At 33.4% G+C, this 23,333-nt stretch overlaps 3 protein-coding genes across 5 annotated transcripts in view; 2 read left to right on the top strand and 1 right to left on the bottom strand.

The window, feature by feature from the left end:
• LOC119831414 overlaps positions 1–790 on the bottom strand; it is a 7,509-nt gene extending 6,719 nt beyond the window's left edge. Inside the window, exons 1-3 of one of the 2 annotated variants that reach the window (XM_038354743.1) lie at positions 653–790; positions 462–575; positions 164–286 (exon numbers count right to left, since the gene is read on the bottom strand). In XM_038354743.1, the coding sequence (XP_038210671.1) occupies positions 164–286; positions 462–525 (187 nt within the window). In that variant the 5' untranslated portion in view covers positions 526–575; positions 653–790. Of the gene's footprint in view, positions 1–163; positions 287–461 lie in introns of both variants that reach the window. The other variant, XM_038354742.1, reaches the window with a different exon arrangement.
• Positions 791–2,138: 1,348 nt separating this feature from the next.
• Positions 2,139–12,981, top strand: LOC119831124 (poly [ADP-ribose] polymerase-like). The gene is made up of 20 exons (XM_038354382.1): positions 2,139–2,325; positions 3,168–3,309; positions 3,388–3,560; positions 3,920–4,101; positions 4,500–4,713; positions 5,135–5,240; positions 5,394–5,580; positions 6,087–6,303; positions 6,527–6,631; positions 6,826–6,931; positions 7,207–7,369; positions 7,774–7,930; positions 8,070–8,228; positions 8,605–8,741; positions 9,868–10,004; positions 10,224–10,381; positions 10,574–10,694; positions 11,068–11,227; positions 11,544–11,720; positions 12,313–12,981. Exons 1-20 carry the CDS (start codon positions 2,215–2,217, stop codon positions 12,380–12,382), a joined length of 2,982 nt encoding a protein of 993 aa, XP_038210310.1. The 5' UTR covers positions 2,139–2,214; the 3' UTR covers positions 12,383–12,981.
• Positions 12,982–14,740: 1,759 nt separating this feature from the next.
• On the top strand, positions 14,741–23,110 carry LOC119831458 (poly [ADP-ribose] polymerase-like). Of its 2 annotated transcripts, XM_038354803.1 has the most exons (11): positions 14,741–15,024; positions 17,073–17,211; positions 17,348–17,496; positions 17,587–17,768; positions 17,970–18,168; positions 18,803–18,905; positions 19,142–19,319; positions 19,520–19,739; positions 20,118–20,225; positions 20,502–20,613; positions 21,684–23,110. In XM_038354803.1, the coding sequence occupies exons 1-11, from the start codon at positions 14,920–14,922 to the stop codon at positions 22,535–22,537; spliced, it is 2,349 nt and encodes a 782-aa protein (XP_038210731.1). In that variant the 5' UTR covers positions 14,741–14,919; the 3' UTR covers positions 22,538–23,110. The 2 variants fall into 2 exon arrangements, with proteins under 2 accessions (XP_038210731.1, XP_038210732.1); XM_038354804.1 differs by lacking the exon at positions 17,073–17,211.
• Positions 23,111–23,333: the final 223 nt, after the last annotated feature.

Raw genomic sequence — 23,333 nt, 5'->3', positions numbered from 1 at the left:
CTATTAATAAAAAAAGAAAAAACATCTCAGCATACAGAAACACAGACAGCAGAAAGCAACTTTCTTTTATACTATGTAGTGATACACTAAAAAGGCTTTAGTGTTTTTGCTCTTGCGGCCTCATATATATTATATATGTATATAGTTTAATATGTTATCTTACCACTATAACTAGCAGATCTAACTGCATCCAAATCAATTTCCTCCACTTCTTCAGGAGGTGTGGCTGATGCATCTTGATCTTGCTCTGGATCTTGTCCTTGGTTATCATGATTCTCTTCATCATCTATATTTGAAACAATTAAACTCTTTGAATTATGTTTCTAATATCCGAATGAAAACTAAATTAACAAAGAATAGGTTTTTAAACGAAAAATTATATATTTTTCGTGTATCGAAAGTAACAACAATATTGAACAAGTACAAAGCCTTTGTATTGTAACTATTATCGAAGAACTTACCGGAACTCCAGGGATATTCCGATATACCCAAAGCTCTCCTTATGCTCTCTTTCCTGTTAGACATTCTATTGTATCAAAATATTTCAATTCAGTGTTATTCCCACCGGTTTAAAGCTATAAAAAAGATAAGTAAAGCACAATGTTCTACAAAAGAATAAATAAACAAGTAACCGACTAATTAAAAATATTACGAATAGTATTATGAAGAAAAGAAATATCCAAAAAATCAGGTGTTTGCAAAATTATCACAATTCTGGATTAGGTGACATCTGACCATAATCTGACAGATCACAGAAACAGAATTGTTATTGATTAAAATTTAGCGTCGGACTATATATGCATCGGACTACATAAGCACAGATTAAGGATTAATTACTTCGTAAGTCGTAAATATATAAGTGTATAATCTATGCATCGGACATAAATCCGCATATAAATCACAGATTAATATAGTAGGTACTTTAGAAATCATAATAATGCGTCCTTATGGCCTCAAAATTATAATATATATGTATATCTGTACTCGTAATCGTAACACTTATGAAATGTGAACTGCTACTGTACAAATTAACTTCCTTAATTTAGAAGAATGGATAGTTTTTGACTTCCTTAATCATTTAAAACCTATTAATTCTAAATAAAAACCCATTTTCAAAAGTATAATTGTATTTAGTTACTTAAAACTTGACTTATTTAAAGACTTATACTGAGTATGAATTTATAAGTATCCCAATCAAGGTTCAGGGTCAGCAGGGTTTGGGATTATAAAGAATTGAATTTTAAATCTTAACGATAATCACAAGTAACATAAAATCTCTCTTTTGTATTTATACTTTCTTGTATGATAATATTTTGTATTTAAATGAACGGAATAATAAGATTTATTAAATGTAATTTACGATCTCGAATCCATTCGTGGATAATATTCGGTATATAAATTAGTGATCAGAAGATTCTTATTTCGTTAAGTAGTAAGTAAAGTTTCTTGGGAACTTAGTCACGATGCGTCATTCTGCGGATCACTACGCACGTGACGGCTAAGGACGAAAAAGCATGTAGACAGGATTCTTTCAACGATGTGTTTCGGTTTGTGTAGATTTTTTGATAGTTTCATTTAAAATGCAAAGTAAAATAAAACGTAAGTGTAGTCGCTGCAGCTGCGGATTTTTTAATTATTAATAATAAGCAAATTGTGCACAGTAACAGTACTAATAAACAACGTCGCTGATGGATATCAGCATACAACAAAAGTCGCACCGCTGTATCTTTAAAATCATTCACAAATGTTTGTGTGTGTCGAACGAAATGGGTCCACGTCCATCCGCGATACCACGGACCGTAAAAACCTTAAAATTCCTTGTTAATAGTCCATATACCCGAGAGTAAGGGTCTTCGGGTCCTCTCCATTCATGCCGAAGTTCGTGATCATGTATTGAGCATGGATCTTCAGTTTATCGACGGGTCCGTGCTAAGATGAAAGCGCAAAAATGCGCTCTTTTAAGATACACAGTTCTTCTTAACTTCTGAATAAAAATGCATACATAGTTCACTTCGCAATTTGTAAATTGAAATCAGTTATCATTGACTGAGACAGGACTCTATGGTCTGTGATTCACACTCAGGTAAATGGCAACATCGATTATAAGTGACAACTTTTAAAATTTTTGCAACACTTTGAAAGTTTGAAGTTTGTTTTCCAGTTTTTGCGAAGCCGGTGTCGCTGAATGAATAGTGAACACATTTTTCTAACAAAATGAGTGATTTGCCGTATCAAGTTGAATATGCGAAATCTGGTCGAGCAGCATGTAAAGCTTGTAAACAGAAGATAGATCAGGGTACTCTACGAATTGCAATTATGGTTCAAGTAAGATTTGGTTTTGTTAACACCTTTAAAATGACGAGCTCTAGCTATAACTACCTATGTAAATTTATATGTATTCATACAGGAAAATTCTATTCAAAATTAGGAATTGGGGTTAAAGCTCTATCTGTGTAATAAATATTTTTTTCATTAACACTAGTCTGGCAATTTGCTTTAACTAAATGTGGGTTGTTTTCTTGATATCTGCTCGTTGTACATGGCGTTTGAGTGCAAGTTAAAGTACAATATTGCTTTTTCTCTTTTGAATTCGTTATGGGATTTTCATTAAAGTATTATGTACAGCTAAATACTGATTAAAAAATCTCTTGAAGTTTTATTTTGATTGTATTAGTATATATTAGCAATATCTGGGTAAATCATCAAATGAAATCACCTTATCCTTTTCCTTACCCTTCCCAGTCCTTTCCCTTATTCCTCTCGTTAATCCTTTTTTAATCCCATCCCAATTTAAAGTCAGCAATCCATTTGTAGAGGCGTAAGGTCTAGATTTTGTTCATGGGCGGTGGAAGCGTTAACCATCAGGTGACCTACCAGCTCCATTGCCGACTATGAAATAAAAAAAAAATCTGTGAAGCCACTACCCATCCAATCAAACAAAAAGAAATAATTCATATGTCCAAACTTGTTCAGGTGATTGAAGAACTGGCTTAAATGCAAAAAAAAGTAGTATTTGAAGGTGAATTGGGAAGGTCCTTGCTTTTTTGAAATTGATTTAATAACTTTAATTTCTTTATGAGATAATGTGACATGTATGATTCATTAGCAACCAGTATAATAATTCTGAAGCATCCATTCATATCCATCAAACTTCTTTACATTTTCAGTCAGCTTTCCATGATGGAAAACAACCAACTTGGCATCATGAAGAATGTTTTTTCAAAAAAAAGTGTCCAACAAGTATTGCTGAAATTGCAAACTTCAATAAACTAACACATAACGACCAGAAGAAAATTAAAGAACAAATTGGTTTGTTTAATTTTATGTCATGTGTTATAAAATAAAAATTATGTAATCATATTTTAATGTAATATCAAAATAAATTAGGTGGATCATCTGGTGAAGTAGTCTTACCTACAGAGAAGAGTGGAAAGAAGGGCAAGGGAACCAAGAGAGGCAATGATAGTAAGAACAGTCAACCAGGCCTCTCTAATTATACAGTTGAATATGCCAAGTCCAGCAGATCTACTTGCAAGCACTGTGATATAAAAATTTGCAAGGTAGGATTATCTAGTCATAGTAACATTTGTTTAAAACTATGTTTCATTATCATCAGCACATACATCTTCTGACTGCTGGAACACAGGTCTCATATGCAGGTTCAGGCCATAATCTACATCGCTGGCCAAATATAGGTTGGCAGATGTCAAATGTTATAAAACTTAATTCTCAGCCATGCTTTTTTCCTCACAATGTTTTCCTTCACCATTTTGATCAGAGTTGATGTTATTGATATGATAGATACATTTAGAAAATCTATTTCCTGCATTTATTATTAACATAATGCTATTTCTTAATACAGGCAATATATGACATATCAATATAACATGAGGCTTTACAAATAATTATTATGTCCTAGGATGAAGTCAGAGTTGCTAAAATTGAATATGATCCAAAATATGGTGAGGCACCAGCATGGCATCATGTTAAGTGTTTTGCAGAAAGAAAGGCTGAATTGTTGTTTTTTGCTGGTGGAGAAGACATTCCAGGATTCAATAAACTTAGTAAGGAAGACCAAAAAATGGTTAAAAATGAGATAAAGTGAGTTACATTCCTATGTTTTGCTTAATATTGTTGTGAATGAAGAATGTCTTTGTATGCAGTCTTCTCTACTGAGTATTAAACAAAATTGCTTTCTCTGTCCCAATGTATGCTTAAATCTTTAAAACTTTTGGGTTTTTTATAGATAGAGTGATTAAAGAGGAAGGTTTATATGTATTATAACATCCATTAAATTGCTCCGAAATAACATGCATAGCTGAGGGCAAATACTAATTGTTAAATATTTTACATTTTAATGTACCACACATATAATACATAGATGATTTATATAATACATAGGGATTTCTTTTTTAAATTCTGTTTCTACATTGGTTTGCTTAGAATCTTGATTTTGATTAAGTTAAATACTTAACATTCACTCGATTTGAAAATTACAGAGCTTCAAATATGGACGAAGTACCAGTTAAAAAATTAAAAGCAGAACCAAAAGATGCTGCAGAAATTAAACAAGAGAAAGAATTAGAAAAGAAATTGGAGAAACAGAACAAACTATTTCACAAATATAAAAATTTGCTTAGTGAGTTAAGCAAGGATAACTTACATGAACTACTTCTGGCAAACTCACAAGAAATCCAGAAAGGCTTAGATGAGGTATGTGTTCTATTATTTTAAATTTTATTTGGATTTGTCATGTATTTAAGACACATATATGAATAGTAATAGTTGTACATTTCAAATAGACTAAATTCTTTAAATATACTATGAGCTTTATAATCTAGAATCATCTGAACAATAATTATTTATTGAAAAATGTTGGAAAAAGAAATTCCCGGGTCTGTCCCTATGTATGTATGTAGGTACCTACCTACAGACAGATTACCTACAGTTTTTAAGATCTAAGCATACCTATGCTTAGATCTTTAAAACTACACAATGGGTTGTGAGAAAGGTTTATGTATATAATAACATCTATTTAACTACTCCGAATTTAACGCGTGCGAAGACGCGGGTAAAAAATAAAATGAGTTTAAGTAAATAGGATAGTAAATTACATGCAAGAAATATATTACAGTGTCTGAATCACTTGGCTGACATAATGGCATTTGGAGCACTTGTACCATGTCCAGATTGCAAGCAAGGACAGTTAGTTCTTGATACATTCCATTATAAATGCACAGGTATACCCTTTTTGAACTTTCTTTGCTTCATAAAAATAAATTGATGAAATTAAATAATTTGTTGTTATCAACTTAAAACAAAACGACCAAGATTTAATGTTTTATTCACCGTCAAGCATGCTGGTTATAGATGAAAATCTAAACAAATTACAGGAAATTTGAGTGAATGGACCAAATGTACTTATACAACTACAAATCCTCAAAGGACTCCCATGATAGTGCCAAAATCATTTAAAGGAAACTCGGTGTTTAAAAGCTTCAAACCCAAAGTGGGAGAACGAGTGTTTGAGGTTCCACCTCCACCAGCTATAGCAGTCGTAAAGAAAGAAGAGCCTGAGAGGTTTGTGAATTTATTTTAAAACTTTTTGTATATTAAAAATAAAAAAAAATCTTATTATAAAAATTTATTGCTCGCTTCGTGGCGATGTTTCATACCGGTCATTTAGCACTCCTTAGCAACAATCTGTTAAGTAATAGCTTTCCGTCCGTGGCTTCGCCTTCGGTGTAAATCAATGTGCCCAAAGTAATGAGATGTTCAGTACAAACACTGCGGTGAAGAGTAGCCACAATTTTAGTCACTCAGTAGCCTCCTAATTACTACGCTATAAATTTTTTAACATTTCAACCTAAAGTTACATTACTTAGATGAACACAATTCAGAAATTTCAAATATATTAAATTAAAATATCAATTTCTAGTTATATATGGTATAACTATAATAGAATACTATCATAAAGTGGGGTTGAAACGAAAAAAAAATCAAATATAAAATCGTTAAAAATCGATTCCAGTACTTTAAATAAGCCAGCACGCATTTGACGCTAATGAATAACAAATAAATTACAGTATAAAAACCTTCCCTCTTCCGCCTCTGAAGAATCTCCAATTTTTCCTGTATGGAAAATTTAAGGTGCCAAAGGAAGAAATAAAAAACCGTGTATTAAAGATGGGGGGCCTTGTTGTGTCGAAGTTGACCGAGACAACTGCGGCTGTTATTTCAACTAAAAGAGATGTTGAAAATATGCCCAATAAAATGGAAGAAATTCAGGATGAAGACATAGAAGTAAGAAATTTCTTTGGCCACATACAGTTTACTAAGTACCCTACATGGGCTAAAAATATCCTATTTCACTTCACATAAAAAATAAGTATAGTCGAAATTTATTGTATTCAAGCCAAATTGACTAAAACTTTTTAAACACAATAACAAATAATAATTAAATGATAAAGCCTACCATGTTTAATAAGAAATATGTATACTATTCGCTCTTTTGAATCTTCTAAAGGTTGTGGATGAAACATTCTTGGATGCGATCGATGCCAAAACTGGTACCGTCTCAGAAACATTAGAACTTATCAAGCAACATAATATCGCTCCTTGGGGATCTGATGTAAGTATGAATATATATTATTTTCAATAAGAAATGTATACCTAGCAAATATACGAATTTGAATTTGAAATGCACCAACAGGTTTTCTATTCAATAGACAATTTTAGACAATTTTACAAACAAATTCCGTAATATAGAATTTGTTTTTAAAATTGTCTGTCCATGTCATCTTACAATTTATTGAATTTACACAGCCAACAAAACGAGTACCGCAAGATGTAATCGACGGGAAATCTATTGCGAAATCTGGAAGCATGTATGCGAAGTCAAAATCAGCAATACAAAAGATTAAAATTAAAGGTGTGATCAATATTTAATTTATTTTGATCCTTTTTTGAAGTCGATTGAAAAACCGCCTATAACAATTGCGTAAACCACTGGACCGATTTCAAAAATTCCTTCACCACTGGAAAGCTGAAACTTCACCGAGTGGCATAGACTATATAATATATATGTACCATAATAGAAGAAGCGAAGCTGGGGCGAACAGCTATTATAATATTATTTCATGAGATTTTCTTTAATTATTACGTAATACAAAATACCTCTTTAGTTTTAAAATGTTGGTCATTCAGGTGGTACGGCCGTAGACCCGGACTCTGGTCTAGCGGACAAAGCGCACGTGTATACGGACGCTTCTGGCGATAAGTTCACCGTGGTTCTAGCCAAGACTGACGTAGTCGCGGGGAAGAACTCTTTCTACAAACTGCAAATGCTTCAGGCCGATGATAAAAAGAAGTGAGAGATAGATCTAGACACTATCTAGTCTGATATTATCAATAATTTGTTTCTGAAATATATCAAGCAAATAAACAGTAAATAATAACTTTCCTTATTATAATATTATACTGTTTATTTACTTGGCAGCAACTGCTTGGCCCACTTTGAAAAAAAAAAAATCTCTATTATAAAATTTCATCAACTAAAGAAATTTATTTGTACTTCTTTAATTATAAACATTAATAAAATATGACAAATGATATTCATATAAATAACAATTGATAACTTAATTATTTCTTTCATTACATTAACTTGTGTTTAGTACATAAATATTAATTTAACTTATCAATGAATTCTATAAAAATAAACTTATATTTAACTAAAATGATTCCAATCAATTCGCTATCGTCATTATGTTTTAGATATTGGTTGTTCCGTGCATGGGGTAGGATTGGTACACCTATAGGAGGTACCAAAGTAGAGGATTGTAAAACTTTATATGAGGCTATTGATAAATTCAGACAAATATATTTGGAGAAAACTCAGAATTGTTGGGATAACCGAGAAGACTTTGTAAAGGTAAGATTTAAAAAAATAATAATTTTGGAATTTTGCAGACGAAAAATATATTAAGAAATTTTCCCTTGAATTGAAGAAAAAGATGACAGGAAATCTTATAAATGCATTCTTATAGTTATTCACTTTTATTTTGTTTTAGATGCCAGAAGCATATTATCCCATTGATATGGATTATGGTGAAGAAGAAACAAAGAAACTAGAGGTGGATACGAAAAGTTCCCTACCAATGCCAGTACAAAACCTCATTAAAGAGATATTCGATGTTAACAACATGAAAAGGACTATGCTTGAGTTCGAGGTAAACATTTTAATGAATTAAAGTTTAAAAGGGAAGAAAATTTATGCCACATTATTATTAGAATTTTCCCATAATCCATTAAAATATATGCTAATTTATTACTTTATTTTAAAGTGTTAGAATGTTGTAAGTTAAAACAAAGAAAGCGGGAATATAATTGTTAGGTGCCATCAACTGACTTCAAAAAAGGAGGTTATCAATGATACTGTTTTATTTTTGTGTTGGTTAGCTCATAATATTTTACTGGCCCAACCGATTTGCTTGAAAAGCTGGTTCCTTTCATATGTTCCCAATTAAATTTTGTCTAATTCGGATAATTTGAAGGCAGCTTAGATTTTTGTTAAAAATAATTATGGTTATTTTATTATTATTTTAGCTTGACACGGAGAAGATGCCTTTAGGAAAACTGTCTAAGAAGCAAATTAAATCTGGATATAATGTGTTATCTGAACTTCTTACAAATATACAGGACGGCAAAGCAAATAACAACAAAATTGTAGATGCTACAAATAGGTATTATTTTTTATAAATATTTATGTATATAAATAAAAACGGCACACAAAATGTGGTGCCAAGGATAAAACTCGAAATCGGCTCGACAAATTCCTCTATTTTTTATCGTTTTAAATGAAGATCAAAGAAGGTTCCTAAGCAAAACCACAGGTGAAGCTGGGATGGATTACAAAAGATTTCCGGCCATTGCCTATTGATAAAATATCACAAAATTATTGTGGGAGTCGAGCACGCTTCGGCACAAATTGGGCCAGCTCGCACCGGGGAAGTACCACACCCACACAGAAAACCGGCGTGAAATAGTGGCATGCCTTGCCATGCCTGTTTCCTTTTCCTCACCCGTCCTATTTTTCTCATTCCTTCTTTCCAGTCGTTAATCCTTTCCTTTTCCCTTACCCCATAAAAGTGGGCAGCGCATTTACAGAGGTAATACCTTTGCGAATGTTTATGGGCGATGGTGATCGCTTACCATCAGGCGAACCACCAGCTCAGCTGCCCGCTATGACATAAAAAAAAAATATTATTGAACATAATGTATTATACAGAAACAGTATGTTGTGTTTGTCTATAATATAAGGTCTTACTTAATGGTCATATTTACTTTATGTAATCTATTAAATGTAGTAAGTACCTATTAAATGTAGTTAGGACCTCGGACTTGGAGCGAAAAGTTGGGGGTTCGAGATGGGACTCGGATCGCGTGCAAGAAATGCATTAATTTTTTAACTTATCTGCACTTTATTAAAACCAACACTGGTGTGAGGATACCGGCATGTCAAAGAAGTATATAGGTCGACGACATGTGATATATGCCAACCCGCACTTCTTGCGGATTAGAGCCTGAACCCTCATAGGAGTCCCGTGTTTCTGCAGTGGGAACATATATGAGCTGGTGATGACGTTTTAGTTTCGTGGAAGAGGTGATAATTATAACTCATAAAATGTATGAAAAATAAACTTTTTATGTTATACGAATTGAGACACAAATTTATACACTTAGTATCTGATATCCGCCAAAGCCACCGTGTCCCAAGTAACATAGTTGGTTTCATTTTTACCTGTAAACTAGGCATACACAGAGAAACTTTAAGCCTATATGATTTTATTGATTTTTTTTTTTGTACAGGTTTTATACTCTAATTCCGCATAACTTTGGTACAAATAATCCTCCGCTGCTGGACAGCATAGACGCAATCACCAATAAAATACAGATGCTTGATAACCTACTCGAAATTGAAATTGCGTACAGTCTTCTGCAATCAGGTAACCGACATATTTGTGATCAATATCTATCAAATATTATAACAATTATTAAGGGTTACTCCTCTGTAAGAACTGTCTTTGAATGTTTAATGCTATCGGACTATCGTTTTTAATTGTTTTCAGCATGTACTTTGAGCGAACTTACCAATTTTAATTTGATTTAAGTATAACGTTTTCTATGTTGAAAATAATAAAAATGCATACGTTATTTCTTTTCAGATGATAAAAGCGCTTGTCCAATTGAATCTCATTATAAGAAACTGAAAACAGACATAGAGCCTTTAGCCAAAGATAGTGAAGAATTCAAGATGATATCTGAATATATAAAGAATACGCACGCTGCTACACACTCTTATTATAATCTCGAACTTCAACAAGTAATTGTATATTTTTGTAATTTATCCACGTTAATATAAACAAATCGTTTTTTGTCATTTTAACATGAATTTGAGCAGTATTACGCTCTAGAGGCACACACATTTATTTTCTAAAGTGCAGCAATTAATAATATTTAACAATTTAATCACTTAAATAAGGCTCCAAATAAAAATTTCGTTTCGTATTTTAAGGTATTTAAAGTAGTGCGTGAAGGCGAAGAGAAGCGGTTCAAGCCATTCCGGAAGCTCCATAACAGGCGTCTGCTGTGGCACGGCTCCAGAACTACCAACTATGCTGGAATTCTATCACAAGGTTTAATCTTGGTCTAAACTAATATTATAGTGATTGGAAATATTAGATATTGTTTTTTTTTTAGTTTCTTCTATTAAGGAATAACTCAAAAATCAAGTTTTACCATCAGAAAGCTTGATCTTTTATAATTTTGGTAATACTGTATTGTTTGTTCAATATAAGATTTTGAATATTTTTTATGGCCTACCTCTAGCTTTAGTACTACTTTATGGCGTTTTGATAAGGAGTTCCTGCTAAAATTCTAAATGACACGACCTATCAACGTGGCGATAGATTAATAATGTTGATGCAAAGTACTTAAAAAATATTCATCAATCAAAAAATGAGCGACTTATGTCTGTGTGTGACTTGTGACACTTGTGACTTTTTGCAGGTCTTCGCATAGCGCCCCCGGAAGCCCCGGTAACGGGCTACATGTTCGGCAAGGGCATCTATTTCGCCGACATGGTGTCCAAGTCGGCGAATTATTGCTACACCGACATATCCAGACCAGTGGGTCTAATGCTGCTGAGTGAAGTGGCTCTTGGTAACATGTGAGTGACTCTTTGTAAAGATGTTCTTAAACAATTTTTTTATAGAGTAGTTAATGTGTAGTGCCGGCATTGGAGGTCCTCTTTGCAAGCCTCATAATTCCAATATCGATATTTTCCCTGTACCATGGTCGAAACGTCACTATCAAAGCGCTTTAGCACAGATACAGAGAACAGTAACGTGTGACACCCGCGCTCTGTAGCTTGCTTATGTATACTCTCTCTTTTGTTATTATAATATTATCCAAATATATGAAGCAAAAAATTTGTATGAACATGGAAGAATAAACAACTATTATATTTAAACATAATTTCACAGGAAAGAGTGTATGCAAGCGGAAAACGTAACGAAGCTGCCCAGTGACAAGCACTCGGTATGGGGCGTGGGCCGATCGCAGCCCGACCCCGCCCAGAACAAGGTGCTCGACGACGGTGTCATCGTGCCCCTGGGCACGCCCGTACCGAACCCGGTGCAGTGCTCCCTGCTATACAACGAGTATCCTTTTACATAAATCCGCTGTTCTTGGTGTTTTTTATGTCATCGGCGGTAATCGCAGCTGGTGGGTCGCCTGATGGTAACCGCTACCACCGCCCATAAACATTTGGACAGGCGTAAGGTCGATTGCAACCCTTACATCTCTATAAATGGATTGCCGACTTTAAATTGGAAAGGGATTAAGAAAATCAAAAGACTGGGAAGTGTAAGGAAATGGATGCAGCAGGATGCTATTTTTTCACGCCGGCCTTCTGTGATGGTGTGTTGCTTCCCTGCCGAAGTGTGCTCGACTCCCATATACATAAAATTGGTGTTGTTTTAACCACTAAAACGGAATAGGTTAGACTCACCACTACACGGCAATCTGGGCGCAAGCGTTGGGTAACGGGGATAGTTACGCCCTTTGGAGTGCTAGTTACTATGGCCTATATAGTGAATAAGGGAATAGAAATTTTAATTTTGGGTAAATAAAGAAACCGAAGCTTAAGTCGCCATTTTTATTTACATTATTACCTGGGATTATTTGCTAATAGGATACTCAAATAATATAGTGTCAAAATTGTGACGATTATTTCCTTAAAAACTATTTCAGATTTATTGTATACGATGTTGCTCAAGTTAACATCAAATATCTGCTGCAGATCAAATTTAAATATAAGTAACCAGATAAACTACTTAAGTAGTAGTAATTGTATTCAGGGCAGGATTTAGAGATCTGGAGGCCTCTGGTCAACACAGAAGTAGAGTCTTTGGGCCCCAAATTATTTTCTAAAATGGAAATAAAAAACAATACAGTTTTTCTTTCGTTTTTTTTTTCGAATGTCTTTTGCCGTCTGCTAAATCGGGTCCTGATTATATTACTATAAGTGTACATCTACTTATTAAATCGCAAATTAAATAATGTTTCCAACTCTATTCAATTCATATTGTTCAAAAAGTTAATTAAGCTTTTAATTATATAATATGTCTACTTCTCTTCACTTTAAAGTGTGCCATAAGGTATATTATATTGTAGTTGGTTTGTTTATAACTATTGTAAACGATCATGGCAGCAACATCACGTTTCATTGTGAGGAATAAGTATAACCTTTCATGGATTTCTTATTTCATTACAATATTGAGTAAAATAGAAATTGAAATTGATTTCTTAAAATTGTGTATTGTAAGTTTCTATTAACCCAGTTGATTATGTTTTGTTTGATTGATTTTTGTTTTTATGAATCTGTACTTGGTAGATTCGTTTATTATAATTATTAATTCTATAATTCTGGAAAATTTCTTATGTTATTATTAATATTTTTCATATGACAATGTTGTTTCATTTACAGTATATATTCCCATAGTTTCTTCTACTCTATCGGTTGTACGTGCCTTAGCCGTAAAATTCAATTACTGTGTCGGGATCTCAAATGGCCGAGAGGCTAGGCGTTGCTACGGTATGGCAAAAACACGCGGGTTCGAATCCCGACACGTGATCAATTTTTTTCTATTCTTTAAAAAGTTCTCAAATATCATATTGGTTAAGATTGTTGTTAGTCATCTCAATAGATGGCGTTGGGTGAACCTTAGACACATGAAGTGCGATTGCCGAGGCGGGATCACGGTTGCCCCTGTTGCTATGGTGTGGCAAAATGTTTTTCTAAATTTAAAAATTGATCTTTATAAACCATTTCAACGCTATAAAACTAAAAAGAAAAAACAAAACAAGCTAGTTATAAAAGTATGTATTCCATTCGTTAGAAAAAACTAAGTGATTTCGTAGAGCGATTTCGTAATGGTTTCACTAGATTTAAAAAATCATGGTTGAGTACAGAAATCAATTAAAATGTTCAAAATTTCACCGCGCGTGCGTGCTTATCTATGACGTCATAACGTTTAACGTATGACGTTAGTGGTTATTTTTTTTTTATTATTTTCTCATGAAGGATCCACAAGTTTTTTAAAATGCTTATTCTTTTTCAAATATATAGTAGCCAGCCAGTAGGTTCAAAAATTGCTCGAAAGGCGCTGAAAGCAAACGATCGCACGTGATGGTTTATATGGTGGCATTTTATGATGTTTTATTGATATTGTGATAAAAGTGTACATAGCAGTCCGCCCCGGTTTCGCCCGTGGTACATATATTGGCTATATAAATGGGCTACCTAACACAAATAATTTTTCAATTCGGACCAGTAGTTCCTGATATTAGTGCGTTGAAACAAAAAAAAAAAACTCTTCTGCTTTGTAATATAAGTATAGATGAGCCGTTAATTATGAACCACTGATGAACTGATTTTGGCTTTTGCATTACATATTGGGACTTTCGATGCCTAAAACAATATTATCAGTATTATTTAATTCAAATACCGCCGGAGTTTGGAAAAAAGCATGTTAATAGGGTTATAGAAAATACAACGTCATGGTTTGTTTTAGGTATGGATAGTAAATAATTATTAACGTAAAAGAATTGAAAAGATAGAGAAGATTACGAACAAACAACTCTATTACGTATAAAGGTTTTCTAGCAGCTATAGGACATAGTTCAGCCGGTAGTAATATTTTGTGAAGTATTAATTGTCTACACACATTTAAACCTACTCCTACTGATATTATAAATGCGAAAGTTTGTAAGGATGTGTGTGTTTGTTGCTCTTCCACGCAAAAACTACTGAACCGATTTCAATTAAATTTGACACATAGTCAGCTGGACAACTGGAATAACATATAGGCAACTTTTTATCCCGATATTCCTGTAGGATAAGGACATACGCCTGTGAAACCGCGGGGCGCAGCTAGTTATTACAATAAGATGTTTTTTTTTCGTGAGTGCCTATATTTTTTCTATAGGGTTCAAGCCACAGGGGGAGAAACTCTTTCTATTGGATTCAAGTCACAGCTGACTTAACAAATTTAGTAGAGTTATTTCGTGCCGTTAACTGTTAATATAATAATATGTCCACGTATATTGCAGCAGGCAACACTGCCTGTCTACGTCAGACTGTAGTACCATCTTTAGTAAATCTTATTAATCTGTGGTTAAAATTCAAGTTGTCAAGAAATGTTTTGGCAAAATTGGCGCTAATAAAGTACCTAGTTAGAATAAAAATAATACATCATTTTACAGTAAATATTCTAAAAATATTCGGTTAAAATTTTCTACAACAGATATTCACGTTTAAAACGAATTGTATATGAATATTTATTATTTTAAAAACTAATGTTTCAATATCAAATTGACTATGCCAAGAGTTGTAAATCAAGATGCAAAACGTGCAAACAAAAAATTTTTAGAAATGAATTAAGGATTGCCTATGTAGTTAAGGTAATAAAAATCAAAAATCATTTGCTACATGTTCTTAGGTGTGATCAAACAAAAACACGGGCGCGGCCGTAGCCCGTATCGTCCATTTCATTGCACCTTACTAGTCACGTCCATTGTACCTATCGTTAATTAGTAATAGTGGTAGATCACTGATTGATTTTAAATAAAATAATTTCTTTAGACACTCCATATTTTTTAATTGGCAGGTTCGACTTGTTAATTAAAATTTCGTACGTATAACACATCTTTCGTATCGTAAGTAAAATCGTAACATATACTAACATCCGTATGTCTTCATTTACATACTTCCTATTTCCTAATTATTTTTATTCCTTCGAATTTTTAATAATTTGATTTATTCTAATTTGCACAGCAAAATTTTAATATTATGTTTCGTGTTTTACATTTATCAGTGTAACATATGCTATTGCGAAATTCACTTTAATTATTTTTAAATAAAACAACATTCTGGTACAAAATTATTCAATTATATATCTGGCTAAATTGTTCAGCTTAAGAACAGTTAAATGATTCAACTAGAAATTAATTTGTGTATATAAACAAATTCCCCATTTTATCTGCTTAGGACAAATTTTTTATAAAGAATATTTTAAATACCAGGCTTGTTTTAACTTTAATTTAAAATATGTATTGATATTACTATAAAACACTGATAAATACATTTTGCTAGAAACAACTTATTTTGTGTTGCTTTTTTATTGTATAAAAATTGCTTATTTATCTATCAGTGCACTGTGCTCCACTGTGTCCATTTAGTCAGTTTTACAAATTTACTATCAAGGAAATCAGCAGAGTAGCTTTGTTAGATTTTTTGCAACATAGATATATCCTTTTGATATTTTGATCTTATACAAAATATTTATTCCCATAGATTAAAGTTAGTGCCAAGTAAATATGTAACAATGGATAAGTATTATGCAGCTTAAATCTTTCACACATATGCTGGACACTTACATGCACACAAATACACAAACCCACCAGTGTAGGATGGTATAAGCAAATGTTTATGCCATATAAAAGCTATATGTATGTTTTATTCACTTAAAATTAGGTACACAATTTAAGATTTTTCCGTTGTTGAGGTTATGAGAATTTGGTTATATGTTTTCCTTCCTTCACCTCAGCAATCCTTTCCTCATCCTTTATTCTCTAAAGTTTTCAATCCATTTAGAGAGGTGTAAAGCCTTGGAAAGCAGTGGTGGCTCAGTGGTGAGAACCTCGGACTTCAAAAATCGATAAGTCGGGGTTCGAGACCGGGCGAGCGTGCAGGAAATAAATTGATTTTTCAATTTATCTGCACATGTAGATAACATCACCACTGCTTAAAACGGTGAAGGAAAACATCGTGAGGAAACCGGCATGTCCAAGAATCAAAAAAAGTTCGACGACATGTGACATCTGCCAACCCGCACTTGGCCAGCGTGGTGCATTATGGCCTGAACCCTCATAGGAGGCCTGTGTCCCAGCAGTGGGAACATATAAGGGCTGATGATCAAAGCCTCTGCAAATATTCATAGCCAGTGCTGGTCCTTTACTAGGACAGGCGACCCTCCAATGCCTTGGCCAACACTCACTCATAATAAAAAAAAAAAAGCTTCATTGTTATTTCAAATTGATAATATCGCTATAGAATATTATAGAATTGATAATATCAAATTGATAATGGTCGCTGGGTTTGACTGATAATGAGATGAAAAGCTATATTTTATAGTCAGAATAGATGTGTAATAAATGCTATTTTTTGTTAATTTCTAATAAGTAACTTTCATCTTTAAATGAAACACAATATGATTGAATGTTACTTATAACATGGTTAACACTTGCACATATGTTTGTGTTGATGATTAGTTTTGATATGAACTATACATTTACAGTCATGTTGTCAGGTATATGTTATTAGGCATAAACATTTAAACTCTGAAATAACAACATGCGAGTGCACCGTTAGTCAGGAGAAAAAATATCTTGTGTAGATTATTTCATTGTTCATTTTAATGCAATAGCAAAAAATATCTTATCTGTTTCAGTCAAAAGGCTTTTTGCAGTCACTTTGGAATCATGAAAGATGTTTTTTCAAAAAAGGCAAACGCTTTGCACACTTTACCGAATTTGAGAACTTTAATACCCTTGAGCATAAAGATCAGATAAGAATTAAAGCGCAGTTAGGTATGCTTTTTGTTTTTTTTTTTTTTTGACACTGCTTTAGTCTCATTGGTTCTGTCTATTGAATTCTTTTTTAATGTAATTTGTATCAGTGACAAACATGTAAAATGCAAATTATAAATATTACAAAACTTCACAGTTGATCCTACTGAGCAAAATAATTGTGAAAATGATGAACCAAAAAATGTTCTTGATGACAGAGAAAGAGCTATTCTATCAGATTATTGTGTAGAAAAAAGTAAAACGTCCAATGCTACCTGTAGGGTATGTAGCTTAAGAATAGTTAAGGTATGTAGATAATTTGTTTGTTTTATGACTGTTTATCCATTAAATAATTATTTTGTGTTAAAATACTAAAACATTGAATGTTATTTTTAGGATGATCTAAGGGTTTCTAAAGTAGAATATTCAGTGAGATATGGTGAAACAGCTCAATTTTATCACTTGTCATGCTTTTCAAATATAAGAAGCGAGTTTCAGTTTTCTGTGGGAGGAGAATATATGCCAGGATTTGAATTGCTGTCTTCAGAAGATAAGGAGAATGTCAAAAATAATATAAGGTATCCACAAATATAGTAATGCAGTAACCAGACCATTTCTGTGCCTTAAATATTTAAAGAGTGCTTGCTTTGTAATACGGATGTGTTATAGACCCCAAAACAATGGTTGTTAATTTTTATTTTTTTATTGTTTGGCAAATTGCAATTTTTTTAGTCGCTATCCTAGTTTACACGTTTGAATGTACTAAATTTCTTGGCTAGACCACATGCACAAAAACCAACCATGAAGCATAAAATAGTGCCCGAGCGGAACACTGTGCGGCGCAACAACGACGAAGAGATAAGACTGCAAAATGATACCTTCCACAAACATAAGCGAGCTTTACGAGCTCTGTCTAAAGGCGAATTGGAAATATTATGTAAAAGGAACGAAATGAAATTGCTGAAAGGAACTGAAGAAGTAAGGATAATGTTTATATAAATATATCAACATTGATTTCCGTTTGTAGTGCTAACTGCTAAGTAGGCAACATGTTAACCAAAAGATGAGACTTTGCCCTAGACATTAATATAAAATTTTATTTAACGCAAACTGTAATATTCATACAATATAATATCAATGTGATGTTTATCTTTAGAACTCTGCCAGTCGAACACTTATTGATTGAAATTATTTTTAACAGCTACCATCTTGAATACTAAAGTAAACTAAATTTGTTCTTGGAATCCGGTAATTTTGCTCTGAAAATGTGAAGGTTACCTTGTTTAGTTAACGACCTAGTTGGCATAATTGTTAGTAACTCCGAATAATATGTTAGAGATTTATGGGCAAAATGCTAACTGTTAACTTAAGTTAAAAAAATATATATAAATCTGAGGTATCCTACTAATATTAAATATGGGTACTTGGTCTCTATTCAATATAAAATAAAAAAACATTTATTGAGTAACAATACATTGTATGAGTCTGAATTGACACATACGACATAGACTACACTATACCCAGGTACCACGCGAGTGAAGCTGCAATTTCCAGCTTGTATTAACATATAAATAAAGCATTTATTAACTTTGCTTTCTTTTTAAATTTCTAGCCATTAGACTTGTTAGCGGATTGTATGACGTTCGGCGTATTGCAAAAGTGTCCGGAATGCCAGGGACAGTTACAGCTCAAATCTTTGAATTACGAATGTACAGGTGAGATTTGTAATATTTTTTCAAGAATATTTAATTTGTGATTAGCGAATTTCGCATCGCCTTATGAATTATGTTCATGTTTATCATTTAATCAGGGAAGGCATATGTATTTGTCTTGTTACGAAATATTTTTTTTATCATGTATGCCATTGTCGAATACACAAACGAAACTATGGCCTTGCCCTTGTTTTAAATTTTTCACCATGAATGGGAAATAATATAAATGACTTTAACAGGACATCGCGACGAATGGAGCTCTTGTAACTATCAAACTAAAAAGCCTCGAAGGAAATTGATGGAAATCCCGCCGGAATTGCAGAAATACCAAGCTTTTAAGGATTACGTGCCAACCTTAGGAGAAAGAATATTCAATGATGAGCGACTTATAGAAATCCATCCACCGCGGCCTAAGAAGTGAGTTATTTCATTTATAATTTCGAGTATACGACACGTCTCCTCTTGACAATATTGAACATGTTATGACGATCAATGTTTTGAAAGAAAGAAAGAAGGACTAAAACCCCTTTAGACTAAAACCCCACTTTGTTCCGTCGAGCTGTTCTATTGACGGTCACGCAAAGTACGTACATAACGGTTACTAAACCGCGTTCCAGGCCCCGCGCGGCGAACGTGCACGCGCCGCTGAAGAACGTGCAGTTCTTCATATACGGGCTGAAGGCGGAGCGGAAGGAGGCGGTGAAGCGGCGCGTGCTGCGGCTGGGCGGGCGCGCCGTGCCGCAGCTCGTGCCCACCGTGGCCGCCGTGCTGTCCGCGCCCGACGCGCTCGCCAAGCCCTCCACCGTCCTCGAGAAGATCGAGATCGGCGGCATTCATGTGAGTGTGAGACCCGCCTTTTATAATACTAGCTGCGTTCGTTCGTATCTCGATAGAATATCGGGATAAAAAAGTTGCCTATGTGTCGATTCAGTAGTTTTTGCGTGAAAGAGTAACAAACACACTTTTCGCGTGAAAGAGTAACCAACACACTTACAAACTTTCGTATTAATAATAGTAATAGGATTAGTAGGATAGGAAGTGAGATAGGATAGGATAGTAGGATAAACAGATAGACAAAGAAAAAAAGATCATCAAAGGCAGTCAAAATCTACCTGTGCTAATAATGATAAACCCTGTATAATGTCTCTGGGTATATTAACAAATAAATAAATAAAGAGCTTATATATAAGTATATAAAAATAAACTTATTTTCAGGTAATCGATGAGAAGTATCTGGATGAAATTGAATCTACTCCTGGTATAGAACTAATTGGTGCACTTTCTCTCATTGAGAAACACAATTTCGCTGACTGGGCTTTTGATGTGAGTATTTTCATTAAAACAACTTATGTCTATTAAAGTAGATTATAGTTTTGACTATTACTTCATACGAGCTATTTTCCTACGAATTTTTTCTACATATTGAATATGGCATTTGGAAGATCCATTTGTTTCATCGTTAACATTTGTTGAGCTACACTTGAGTAATATTTACTAAAAACTTTGTTTAAATGTCGTCATTATTTGGGCGAGAACAAAACTCTTTAAAATGTGATTCAACCTTGTTGCTAAATGTTTTTTTTTTCTGATATTATTAAGGTTCTATCTCGGGTACCTCAAGACGTAGTTGAAGGCAGACCAGTAAAGGTGTCGGGGAATTTGAGTTCGCCTAAATCGACGAAACCTGAAATTTCCACCAACAAAGTTAAAGGTGAGTTAATATTTATTGTATGCGACACTGATTCACCAGTTTTCCTTCCATACAGTTAAACTACCACCAGGAGGAGTACATCTACGGTACAGTGGTATACACGTGAGAATTTATGGGTTCGATTCCCGTTTCGGACTAACAAGGAAAAGTCTCGGTCTGGCAAGACACCGGCGACTGATCCACCTGCCTTTTGAAGAAGATGTTTATGATGTATTTACTCCTACAGGGTTCTGGATTGATAACAAGAAATAAAATAGAAAGAAACACTTTCTTTGAATGATTTCACATGAAATATATAATACACACTACATATATCTTTCTCTTTTTTTTTTAATAAGTTTGTATTAATTTTTGTTTAGTTCTGATCACGACTATTTTGTTTTTTTATAACCATTATGTATAAATGTATTTTCGAAGAGTTTATGTCATTTTGAAACCTCTTTTTTAAAGACCTATCCAAATATACCTACCCGTTTTTTTTTTGTTTACCATCGCTGCGTGTATTAAGTTTGTCAGTATGTTTATTTGATTATCCTTATTATTTATTTATTTTTTATACCATTTTACACATGTATGTGTCTCAATAGTTTATTTCATTCGTTGCAAAAAACACGGCCAATTACGTAACGTAAGTTAATAACTATACTAATAGCTTAATTATATTTTTAATCTTGTAAACCACGTTTAAGTCAATTTAATTCATTCAAGATTTTAATTAACTAGACAATAAACAAAATGTTTTAAGAATTAAAATGATGCTGTGAAAAATTGTAGGCGTTTTTAAATGAAACATTTCAGTATCATGAGTATGTATGCTTTGAACTTTGAAGTTTATTTAAAAAAATGCGTTCTTCTTCTTAAGTCCAGGTAGGCAGGAGAATTCGATGTGTATCATTGGGCAGATTATTCTTATGTATGATGATTATTATTGTCATAGATGAATAGAAAGGTAGCACTTTTATTTTCAATATTCGTCTTAATCCAAATTATCTTTCGTATATTGACTAAACGCGATTTTTTTGCTCTGATTCCAAGTAACGGCTCCTGAAACACAAATAATATTGTTTTAGGTGACACAGCTAATGGCAAAAGAAAATCCTTTAAGGATGCTTTTGACAAGTACCTCGATGAAAGCACTAAAAATGATACTGGTCAAGCGGCTAAAACTGTCGAAGCCCTACCCTGGGGACAGGATGCGTCCTTCTTACAGCCTTATCTAGCATTCGTTTCGCCCGATTCAAACGTCCAGAGTTTCAATGAGAGCGAGGATTCCATATACGAAGAGCCTGGATTGCAGTCTCAATATCCTCAAGCCTCGGCTCAGCTCACTTGCGAGCTGGAAGTGCCCGGCACGTTGACTCAATATCCCCAAACGACAACTCAGCACACGCACTTAAGACTTAATGAGCCCATTATCTCATCCCCACATACCGACCAAAATAATCGTAAAAGAACATTCGATCTGAATGAATCGCAAGTGGACCGATTTATCAGCTTATTAAATAATAGAAAAGATGATATGGAACACGATGAGACTGATCTTATATTTTTGGGATACGCTAGAACATTAAAACAAATGTCGAAACGGCGACAGGCCACTGTCAAGTTTCGCATAGCAAAGATAATAATGGAAGCGGAACTCGAGGACGCCGAGGAATCCAATGCTCCTGTAATGATGCCGACACAGAATAATAGAAATAATACGTCCGAAAATTATATTGTCAATTCAGCGCCGCAATATAACCACGGAACAACAGTCCAGAATCATTTGTCTTTGGAAGACACTAGTTTGCCTCGATACACGTTTGCTAACACGCTCAATGATAACGCTGCAGACTTTTCGAATAATGAAAGCGTATCCTCTGTCAATTTCGTTGTGGAATGTCTCGAGAGTTTGAATTCTGAATCTAATTACTTTGAATGACAATTAGTTGATTAAGAATATTAGGTAAAACCTGAACTGTGCGCTCGAGCTACTTTCAAAATGTGTACCCTTTCGTGCTACATTTTTCCTGTGCTGTTCTTCCTAGTAGTTATGAAAAGTTTGTGATTTTATCACAATGCAAATAGTGTGATCTAAATCAATGAAATAATTTCTTTAAGAAATCAATCTTCCTATGCATTACATGCGTATACCTGTCTGTATTCAATCGATGTAAGTTAATAATATTAAACGGGTAGTCATAAGGGTAGACATCCATAAATTCCTGTAAATAAAAAAAAGAGTTCATGAAATTATTAAAAATAATTGGATCCCATTAATAATAATAATAGATTCAAGCTCATAAGGTACATGTCACTGAAATTATGGATAATATGCAGTGTTAGATTAGAATCCGTTCACGTTTATGATCAATAAACTAGCCATATGTATAATTATTAAATCTAAAAACATTCACAAACAACATTATGTGTTAAGTAAGATAGAATATAAGGATATATACCTATGGTAAAAACAAATGAATATAAAAGACTACTTAAAGTATATGTATGTGATTATAGTTTAAGGAAATAAAGACTTCAAAGACTGTTTGTATTTTATTAAAAATTATTAAACTCTTCAATTTTCTTCAGCTATATCAAATCATGAATCAAGACGTTAAAATTTTGCGGAACATTCATATATTTATCTATAAAAATAGATGGTGTGATGTAAGTGCTGGTGTTCCGCAAGGCGGAGTCCTGTCTCCATTATTATTTTCCATATTTATCAACACTAT

Source organism: Zerene cesonia, chromosome 13 (genome assembly GCF_012273895.1).
Source record: "Zerene cesonia ecotype Mississippi chromosome 13, Zerene_cesonia_1.1, whole genome shotgun sequence".
In the NCBI taxonomy this organism is placed as follows: domain Eukaryota; kingdom Metazoa; phylum Arthropoda; class Insecta; order Lepidoptera; family Pieridae; genus Zerene; species Zerene cesonia.
This window is presented reverse-complemented; position numbering and strand designations above follow the sequence as displayed.

Bases quoted from the DNA above. Each gene is read 5' to 3' on its own strand.
- LOC119831458 (XM_038354803.1), top strand. From the start codon at position 14,920: ATGTTTCAATATCAAATTGACTATGCCAAGAGTTGTAAATCAAGATGC. The intron at 18,906-19,141 runs GTGAGATTTGTA...TGACTTTAACAG, and splicing joins TTTGAATTACGAATGTACAG to GACATCGCGACGAATGGAGC. The intron at 19,740-20,117 runs GTGAGTGTGAGA...ACTTATTTTCAG, and splicing joins TCGAGATCGGCGGCATTCAT to GTAATCGATGAGAAGTATCT.
- LOC119831124 (XM_038354382.1), top strand. From the start codon at position 2,215: ATGAGTGATTTGCCGTATCAAGTTGAATATGCGAAATCTGGTCGAGCA. The intron at 3,310-3,387 runs GTTTGTTTAATT...AAAATAAATTAG, and splicing joins GAAAATTAAAGAACAAATTG to GTGGATCATCTGGTGAAGTA. The intron at 6,932-7,206 runs GTGTGATCAATA...TTGGTCATTCAG, and splicing joins ACAAAAGATTAAAATTAAAG to GTGGTACGGCCGTAGACCCG.